This window comes from Telopea speciosissima, unplaced genomic scaffold, assembly GCF_018873765.1.
Source record: "Telopea speciosissima isolate NSW1024214 ecotype Mountain lineage unplaced genomic scaffold, Tspe_v1 Tspe_v1.0839, whole genome shotgun sequence".
Taxonomy (NCBI): Eukaryota; Viridiplantae; Streptophyta; class Magnoliopsida; order Proteales; family Proteaceae; genus Telopea; species Telopea speciosissima.
The window spans coordinates 637-10,676 of NW_025318175.1; the positions used below are offsets into that span (position 1 = coordinate 637).

General features: G+C 41.9%; 1 protein-coding gene across 1 annotated transcript; it reads left to right on the forward strand.

Moving 5' to 3' along the window:
• Positions 1-1,197: 1,197 nt before the first annotated feature.
• On the forward strand, positions 1,198-8,761 carry LOC122648345 (dehydrogenase/reductase SDR family member FEY-like). Its single transcript, XM_043841575.1, has 2 exons — positions 1,198-1,378; positions 8,222-8,761. The coding sequence occupies exons 1-2, from the start codon at positions 1,198-1,200 to the stop codon at positions 8,482-8,484; spliced, it is 444 nt and encodes a 147-aa protein (XP_043697510.1). The 3' UTR covers positions 8,485-8,761.
• The last annotated feature ends 1,279 nt before the right edge of the window (positions 8,762-10,040 follow it).

The following is a 10,040-nucleotide window of genomic DNA, read 5'->3' on the forward strand; positions in this document are numbered from 1 at the left end:
AAGTATAGTGCTTAGTGAATCCTTTAGAACAGGATCAGTGTATTGAAGGGACAAAATGTTGCCAGGCAAACTGATCTCATGTCACCTATTTAACTCATGAACTGTGTTAAGTGGGCCATCCCTTGGTTGTTTTAGCCCTTTCTTCCTTGTGTTCAACCATCCTCAACAAAAAAAAAAAATGTCATCGATTCTACCATTATTAGTTGGCCATTTCTTGGGCCAGGAAACCATTTTACTGCCTATGTACTTTCTTGAAAACTTATTGTTGCATGGTGATTCATGTTTAGGTCTAATATTTTTTTAGCTAATATGTTTATGATAGTCCGCATGGGCGTGGGGTTTTGTGGTGGGGGGTGGGAGGCGAGGACTTGAGGTGGGGGTGAAGATGGGGTAGGCTGGGGTATGGCTGGAGCTTATACTGAACCCTGAAAGGAACAAAATTGGAACAGGAATTCTTAAAGCATCTAAAATTACCCTTCATAAGTCTTTACTAAGGGGGTGTACCCAGTGCATGAGGCTCCTGCCACTGCGGGGTCTGGGGAGGGTCATAATGTACGCAGCCTTACCCCCGCATTGTGGAGAGGCTGTTTCCCATCCTTAAAAAATCTTTACTAATGATCAATAATGTTTTATGGAGACGACTAATTTTAGGACCTAAATAGTAAGATGACAACTTCTGAATTCTGATGGATGGTAGCCTCTTTTTATAGTCCATATGAGATAAAATTCTATAGAATTAATAAAATATAAGTCTCCATAAATGGCCCAAACTATTGGTTTAACTCTCCAAGGACTTCTACAATGATAAGAAAACTCAACTCAGCATATCCCAACCAAATGGGGTCAGCTACATGGATCCTTTCCTTCCAATCAGCTCTATTTTCTAGGTCAGTAAAGACCATAAGGAGATCCTTCTTATATTCTCTACATCTTTCCACGAGTCTCCAAGTAAATAAATAGCTTTTTTCGTTGATCTTCCTAACATAAAACCAAATTGATTATCCATAATATTAGTTTCTTGTCTCAGGCGAGTTTCAGTAACTCTCTCCCTTAATTTCATAGTATGACTCTATAGTTATTATAACTTTGAATATCACCTTTATTTTTTATAAATCGGAACCAACTTGATTAGTATGACTCTATAGTTTCTGCCAAAACAACTTGATTAGTGCTGCTCCTACTTAGCTAGATTAGAACATGGTAACCCTAGTCCCTAGTCCTTCAGAAAAACCTAGAAATTTATATATGCATAATGCAGTTGTTGCACTTCTAAAGTTATTGAATTTTTTTTTCCTTCAAATGCAGGCGAGGGACCTTCCTAGAATCGTTCAGGTTGCCTACCATCTGATACCTTATTTCATATTTAGTGCTCAAGAAGGTATGTACTGATGACTGGCACTCTATCTGCTGAACTTTTTTTTTTCTTTTGTATATTAGGGTCATAAAATAAGTACCTCTATTAGTTTTGTAACTGTTAACAAAACAGGAATTTCGTGAATGGCTTGAATGATCAATGAGATCAGTCAAACTCTCTATTTATAATAATAATAATAAAAGAGATTACAAAGGGAAACACTGTTCACGGCACTGTTTACGACACTGTTCAATACACTGTTCACGTGAACAGTGTCACAGCCCAAATTACAATCCTACCCTTGTTCAAAAGTACATAAATAAAGCATAAATAAAAACCCCAAAATACCCTTATAATATCGGGTAACACATCTCAACACTCCCCCTCAAGTTGGGGCATAGATATCACACATGGCCAACTTGACTAGACTAGGATAAAACAACTTCCCACTCAACCCTTTGGTGAAGACATCAGCCAGTTGATCTCCAGACTTCACAAAAGGAATACAAATCTGCCCACTCTCTAACTTCTCCTTGATGAAGTGTCTGTCAATCTCCACATGTTTGGTACGGTCATGCTGCACTAGATTGTGGGCAATGCTAATTGCTGCTTTGTTGTCACAGTACAACATCATTGGAAGATGAACAGAACCACGAATATCAAGGAGTAAACTCAAGCCACAAGAACTCACATATGCCCGGGCCATAGCACGGAATTCAGCTTCAAGACTAGATCTTGCCACAACATTTTGCTTTTTACTCCGCCATGTGACTAGATTTCCTCCAACAAAAGTACAATAGCCGGAGGTAGATTTCCTATCAGGGTTACCACCCCAGTCAGCATCTGTGTAAGCCTCAATGCGAAGATGGTCATGAGGAGACAAAAGGATCCCCTTTCCTGGAGCTGACTTCAAGTAATGGAGAATACGAAGAACAACAGCTATGTGAGTGGAATAAGGATCATGCATGAACTGGCTCACAAGACTCACAGCAATGGCAATATTTAGTCTGGTGTGGGAGAGATAAATTAGCTTGCCCACCACTCGTTGATATCTGCCCTTATCAACAGGTTCACCATCCTTCTCTTGCAGACGGGTAGTAGCTTCCAAGGGAGTATCACAAGGATGACAACCAAGCAAACCAGTCTCTGATAGTAAATCTAGAACATACTTTCTCTGGGAGAGAAAGATGCCTTTTGGAGAACGGGCAACTTCAATCCCAAGAAAATATCTTAGCTGTCCTAGATCTTTTATGTCAAATTCCCGTCCCATGAAAGCTTTCAGGTGAGAAACTTCATCTGTATCATTACCAGTCACAACTATGTCATCAACATAAACTATGAGAAGAGTGACCTTTTCTCCCTTTCGCTTGATGAACAGAGTGTGATCAGCATGACTTTGTTTGTATCCACAGGAGACCATGGCTTTATGAAACCTACCAAACCATGCCCATGGAGATTGCTTCAACCCATAGAGTGCCATTTTGAGCCTACAAACTTTCCCATGGGTCTTGTCAGAGGAAAAACCCGGAGGAACATCCATATAAACCTCCTCTTCCAACTCCCCATGAAGAAATGCATTTTTTACATCCAATTTGTAGGTCCTAGCCAAAGTTGACAAAGACAAGACAAGAAGACCCGGACAAGTGTTCAACTTTGCAAAGGGCAAATGTCTCCTGGTAGTCGATCCCATAAGTCCGAGCGAAGCCTCCGCCACAAGCCTGGCTTTATATCTATCCACTGCTCCATCCGGCTTCGCTGACAACAGATACCCATTTGCACCCGACCGGTTTCTTACCCGAAGGAAGAACAACTAGCTCCCATGTCTCATTTTTAAGTAAGGCCGTCATTTCTTCCATCATGACTGCTTTCCACTTTGGATCTGCAATTGCCTCCTGCCATTTCTGAGGAATAGAAACAGAGGAAAGAGAAGAAACAAATGCACGATAGGAAGGAGATAAAGCATCATTGGAAACAACATTGGAGATGGGGTGTTGGGTGCATGACCTAACGCCTTTACGAACAGCGATAGGTAAGTCAAGGGAAGGATCCTTACCGGATGATGTAGTAGGTGCGGATCGGATCAAGTGCGGGCGATTGTGGAGGTGGTATGGTGGTGGTGGTAGTCTCAACTTGTCTGTGCGCTCTGGGTATATACCTTATCAACGAGGATTTGATGATCGGTCTACGCTCCCCCGAATAGGAGCCACTATAGGAGCTGAAGTTACGAGGGCTCCCCCGAATAGAATCCGGAAGAATAGCAGACACATCTTCAAAACCCTGATCCTGCTCCCCCTGAAGAGGTGTCTGGGAATAATATGATAAGGACTCATGGAAGACAATATCCATGGAGACAAAAGTACGACGAGAAGGTGGATGGTAACACTTGTATCCTTTCTAGGTCGCAAAATAGCCCAGAAAAATACACCGAATGCTCCGTGGATCAAATTTCCCATGAGGATGATGATTGCAGACATAGCCAACACAACCAAAAACTTTGGGGGGAACCACAAAGGAGGAGGAACCCTGGAGGAGATCAACGGGGGAACGACCATCAAGGACACGGGTAGGCACACGGTTGATGAGATAAGCAGCGGTAAGAATGGCATCACCCCAAGAGTGAGAAGGAACCCGCCGTGCAAACATAATGGCCCGGCGACCTCAAGGAGATGTCTATTTTTCCTTTCAAGAACCCCATTCGGCGGTGTGTCAACACACTTGTCCGATGGACAATACCATGTGCAGCCAAATAAAGTTGGAACTGACCCTCCATGTACTCTCTGCCATTATCACTGCGTAAAATGCGCAAGGTGGCATTGAATTGGGTCTGAACCATACGATGAAATAACTGAAAACAGCGGAAGACCTCACTTTTATGGCTTATCATGTACACCCAAGTGGCACGAGTATAACAATCAATAAACGAGACAAACCATCGATGACCAGAAAGGGAAGTACAACGGGCAGGGCCCCACACATCAGAATGAACCAAAGCAAAAGGAAACTCACTTCTTTTATTTAATGAAGAATAACTGGAACGAGTCTGTTTGGCCAAAACACAAGCCTCACATAAAAACTCATTCCTATTACAATGCTTAATCAAGCTCGGAAACAAAAGAGACAAAGTACTAAGGGATGGATGATCAAGTCGGCAGTGCCAGAGATGAAGGTCAGGGGACGAGGTGGACTGTAAATGATGAGTCTGTAGAGGAAGCCGAATGCAAAGTAGAAGGCTGACCCGGGTCAAGTAAGTAGAGACCACCCTGCATCTTACCACCCCCAATCGTACACCCCTTCTCCAGATCCTGTATGACACAATGAGAAGGGAAAAAAGTCAGTTTGCAGTTCAGATCTCTAGTGAGACTACTAATAGAGAGAAGGTTGGTAGAAAAGGACGGAACATGCAAAACAGATTTTAATGAAAGGGTAGGGGAGCAGCTATGGAACCCTTCCCATTAATAGGAGAAAGGGAACCATTAGCTACTCGAACACTGTCTTTGCCAGAAGATGGAGAATAAAGATGAAATACATGGGAGGAGCATCATGTGGTCATGGCACCGAATATATAATCCAAGGACTGGATACAGCCGATGCACACGTACTCACCGACTAGAGTACCGAGGCAAAATTAGAACCAGGAGGGGCAGCAGGTGTAGATGCCGTAGTGGAGGCAGCGGAAGAGGCCTGTAGCATGCGACGGAAAGCTAGGAGCTCATCCTGAGTAAGCCCAATGTCAGATGAAGGGGCAGCAGCAGCAGGAGTAGGAGAATCAGCCATATGAGCCTTGGGCTTAAACTTCCCACGGGCTTTCTTTTCCTCAAAATCAGCAGGCTTCCCATGGAGCTTCCAGCATTGAGCCTTAGTATGATAGAGCCTGTTGCAGTGTTCACACTTGACAGGACCTTTAGGGACAGCAGTACCACCATCAGTAGTGGTAAGAGAAGGAGTACTGGAAGCAACTTGCAAGGCGGAGCGATCAACAGTAGAGGAATGCAGCATAGCAGCCCGACGAGATTCCTCATTATGAACCAAGGCAAAGGCCTGTTCTAGGGATGGAAAAGGGGACTGCCCAAGTACTTGCACCCGAATAGGATCAAACTCCATATTTAGTCCAGCCAAAAAATCATAGGCACGTATTTTGTCAACGTGTTTGCGATAGGCAGCCAGATCAGTAGCAGTAGAGGGCTGATAGTCGGAGTAATGATCCAATTGCTACCACATGTTCTTGAGGGCAGCATAGTATTTGGAGACAGAGAGCTCCTGTTGGGTAGTGGCATTAGCCTTCTTTCTAATCTCATAGACCTGTGCATCATTCCCCGTGCGACCATAAGTCTCTTTGGCATCATTCCAGATAGTATGGGCAGTGTCCAGTAGAAGAAAATTGTCTGAGATATCCCCTTGCATAGAATGGATCAAGTAGGACATCACCATCGCATCATTCGATAACCACTTGTTGAGCTGAGAACCCTCTTCCACTGGTTTAGTTGTTGTCCCAAGAAGATGGCCAGGTGAGGCCACGGCCAGCTCATCACAAATAGGTAGACCGAGACCACTTCAGGTAGTTAGAGCCATCAAGTTTGATTGGGGCAGCAAGGGGAAGAAAATCAGTCCGGGGCTGGCCATCAATGCCAGAAGAGGCCGAAGAAGAATCTGAACCAGTCATTGCAGCAGGTAACCAATCTTCAATGAAGCAGCAAACAACCAAAAAATATCCAAAAAAATTCTGGAATCGACCCCCAATAGAAAAGGGCTGTATTGGAGCAAAAAATCTCAGATATGTAGGCTGGGAATGATGTCGAATGAAGGCAGCAAGGGTGCCAATCAGATGCAGCAGGAACTAGCAGCCCAACCCCAAGATCGATTAATGTCAGGGTTTTGAAAAAAACCCTGAGAAGAGAGATCGATAAGGGGCTGGGGTCTTCAACCAATCTGATGAAGTGAATAGGGGCTGAGAACGATATCAAATAAAGATCCCACAATAGAAGATGCAGCCGAAATAGATGTAGAGGCCTGATCTCCAAAAAAAATAGGAATCTTCAAATCGCAGACAGTGCTTCAGCTCCACTCGATCCAAAAAAGAGGCATAAAAAAGGAGGTATATTGGGGCAGCAGCTAGATCATTACGATCACCTCAGTAGTGCTGCCCTAATGGGAGAAGAAGAACCAAAAGAAAGGAAGAAAGAAGAAGGGAAGAAGCTCGATGGAGGGAAGGAGAAAAAAATCGAAGGGAGGGAGGTGGGTTTTGAAAACCTAGATCAGAGTGTATTTGGCTCTGATGCCATGTTAACAAAACAGGAATTTCGTGAATGGCTTGAATGATCAATGAGATCAGTCAAACTCTCTATTTATAATAATAATAATAAAAGAGATTACAAAGGGAAACACTGTTCACGGCACTGTTTACGACACTGTTCAATACACTGTTCATGTGAACAGTGTCACAGCCCAAATTACAATCCTACCCTTGTTCAAAAGTACATAAATAAAGCATAAATAAAAAACCCAAAATACCCTTATAATATCGGGTAACACATCTCAACAGTAACACATAAGAAACCACCCTCCTGCATGAGCTATTATGTGGTAGCATTCATTTCTCCAACTTTTAGAGGTCTGGTTTGTGTTCGAGATCAGCATAGCACCTCTCTCTCTCTCTCGGCATGGAGAGGTCTTCTGTTAGCCTATTGAATTCTCCATGAGCAAGAAGTTCAGCTGCTTCTATCTCCTAGTGTGAGTAGGAGCACGTATTAAAAAATAAATGTAGGGGCTGACATTGGTATTGTCGAACTGCTCAGATCAAAATATGCAGGAAGCTACACTATGTACTAAACTTTAACTGAAATACAGCTTGATCAAATGATTTTAATAATCCAATTATTAATTTCTGGAGGATTTCTTTTGTCATTTTTGGTAAGTAGTAGTGAACTCGAAGTGCGCACACCTTCAACCATGATAAAAATAAAATGACAATGAAAACACTAATAATTGTAGTTGTAAGTTATAAAAAAATATTTGCAAAAAAATAATAAAATTTAAACCAGATAGAAGTAAGAAATTGGCATACAAAAATAACAAAACATAACAGAATGTGTAGAAAGAAAAAAATTCACTACATAATATGAAAATTTTAAATAAAAAACCACAAAACAAAAGGGTAAAGGAAAGTGATTTGAGTCTTCTTAAGCCTGTCATACAGTAATGCTGCCTTCTAGTTGGACAAATGTATCCTGTATTGGCTGCTTTGTCTGGTTGCATCAGGGAGGTGAAAAAATAAAATAAAAAAGCAAGAAGAAAAGAAAGAGAGGAAAGTTGCAGATAGCAAACAGCTTATATTTCTCTCTCATTTACAATCTTTTCTACATGGGATTCCTTTCTTATTTTCATGTTAACATGGCTTTTTTACTCATTAAGAAAAGCAGAAAAGTGGAATAGAAAAAAGGAGAAAAGAAGCCAAGGCAAGAGAATGTATCTGCAATTTCAGATGCAGACATCGAGCTTGTGTAATCATGGGTCTTACTTTTTTTCATTAAAACACTTAAAGCCAGATAGAAAGAAAAGAAGATTATGGTGTACTACTGGCAATATACACATGATATTAAGGTGTCCAAGTTGAAGTCCCCCTCCCTGTTCTATGTTTATTTTCTTACTACACTGGGGTGAGTGAGGTATCCCTACTTGCCCCAAACACCTTATGGTAGACAATGCACTTTTAGAACTTTGCCTCTGCTCCTTGACATGCCGCATTCTCTTTAGGTGATATTATTTTGGCAACTTAACATGAAATTGTTGGATGGTCAAATTTTCTGGTTCAACTGCCTCTTTGAATATGTATTTTCACAGATGCAAGCTTTTTGGTTCTTACTGCTGCAGGTTCTAGGAGTGCACTTTTTGCAGCCACTGATCCTCAGATCCCAGAGTACTGTGGAGTGCTGAAGTCAGATGACTGGCCTGTTTGTGCTTTTATTTCTCATGACTGTCGCCCGATGAATGCTTCTGAAGAAGCACACAACATAGAAACTTCACACAAAGTTTGGGCTAAGACTTTAGACCTGATTGGGCTTCCTTCAGATGCTGTAGAGAAGCTACTGGAAGGGGAAGAAATCCGATGCCGGTATGGCCCCAACCGAGAATAGGGTTTTGGGCTATAACATGACTGACTGCATTACTCGTTTGGTGGTTGGGTTAGAAAGTGGAAAAAATTTTGCTGTAGCTTTCTGTGACTGACTCCGTCTCAGTTTAGGTAATTCAAATTGGGCATTCAGGTCAAGTGTTCTACTTTATCCTTGCTGTTTCAGATGATTTTTACTGCCTTCAGTAAAGACGGTCTGTTTCTACCAATATATTAGAAGGTTCATAGGTTCACTAGATTTTTCTTAGCTTCACTAGAATTAATATTCCAATTATTTATTACATTATGATTGTAATACAGTCTAAAAATAGTTCCCATGAATTTAGATGCATTCTCAAAACTATTAGAAAAGAAAAGGAATTTCCAGAGTTTGCTCTTATAAATTAATACATGTCTTAGAATTGTTCCCATGAATTAAGTTAGATGAATGCTCAAAACTTGGGAGTGAGTTTCAGAGGGAATCTCCACATCCGCTCACGTTGGTGCCAACGGGGATTGCATTAGAGGGGTAATTTCAACTTCGTCAATAGGGGGTGGGAGTGTAATGATGAATCAAGAGTCCAATCACATGGTTATATCACCAGTGGAGAGGAAATTTTCATTTTCTATTATCCATGGAAGGATTACTTTTGCCCCAAACTATTAGAAAATAAAATGAAGGGAAAAGGATGGGTATGCTTAGTGTTAATATGGTATACTGTAAGCTAGCATCATATGTGTCTATCTCTCTCTTCCTCCTTTTGAGAGGTAAGGAAGAGAGAGAAAAAGACATATAGGATGCTAGTTTATAGTATACCACTTGCATACCCATCACTCCCTAAAATGAATTTCCCAAGTTTGCTCTTTAAATATAAAACTGAAATTAAGCTTCTCCTTATTAAATAGGAAAAGAAATCGTTAGTAAGAGAGTACATACCATGGAAAAACATGTAACACAGGAAGGATGATGTCTTCATCCTCCCATTTGTCACGCTACTTGACATTCTAAAAGGATGGCTTCTATCAAAGCCCTACCACCTCAAGTGTTTGTCTGTATGTCACTAGTGTTTGTGACATTTTGCCTGTGAATAAAAGTCCTTACATTAAATCCCATCCTGTCTTCATTATGGGACTCCCTCACTCCCACTTTAAAGGCCATCTATTTGTTTAGTTTCTTGCCTTGGTCCCGTTTGCTAAAATGTAAAAGGACTGAATTTCCTCCCACCCACGGTGAATGGGATTCCATTCACCACGGGTGTCGGATGGGTGGGAGAGGACATCACAAGGGTATTTTGGAAAAGGGGGTGCTGTTCTCTGTGCCGCAGCGCAGGCTGCACCCAACCACATGGAGGTGGGCGCAATGACCATCCTGCCCCCCGAGTGGTAGACCCATGTGTCTTGGCGTAGCCTGTGCTGCAGCACAAAAAACATTCTCCATTTGGAAAATTAGTAAAACCCTATAGGGTTTGATGGTGGGTGAACCGTCCTCTATGGGTGGAGGAAAACTTTGCCCAATGTAATCTATGTTAAGGCCAAATGTTCTCTATACTGGGGGCACAGGATGCGCCCAGACACATGGGG

Excerpts from the sequence above, each read along its gene's own strand:
- LOC122648345 (XM_043841575.1), top strand. The coding sequence starts at position 1,198 with ATGGTAACCCTAGTCCCTAGTCCTTCAGAAAAACCTAGAAATTTATAT. Across the intron at positions 1,379-8,221 it reads CATATTTAGTGCTCAAGAAG|GTTCTAGGAGTGCACTTTTT; the intron begins GTATGTACTGAT and ends TTACTGCTGCAG.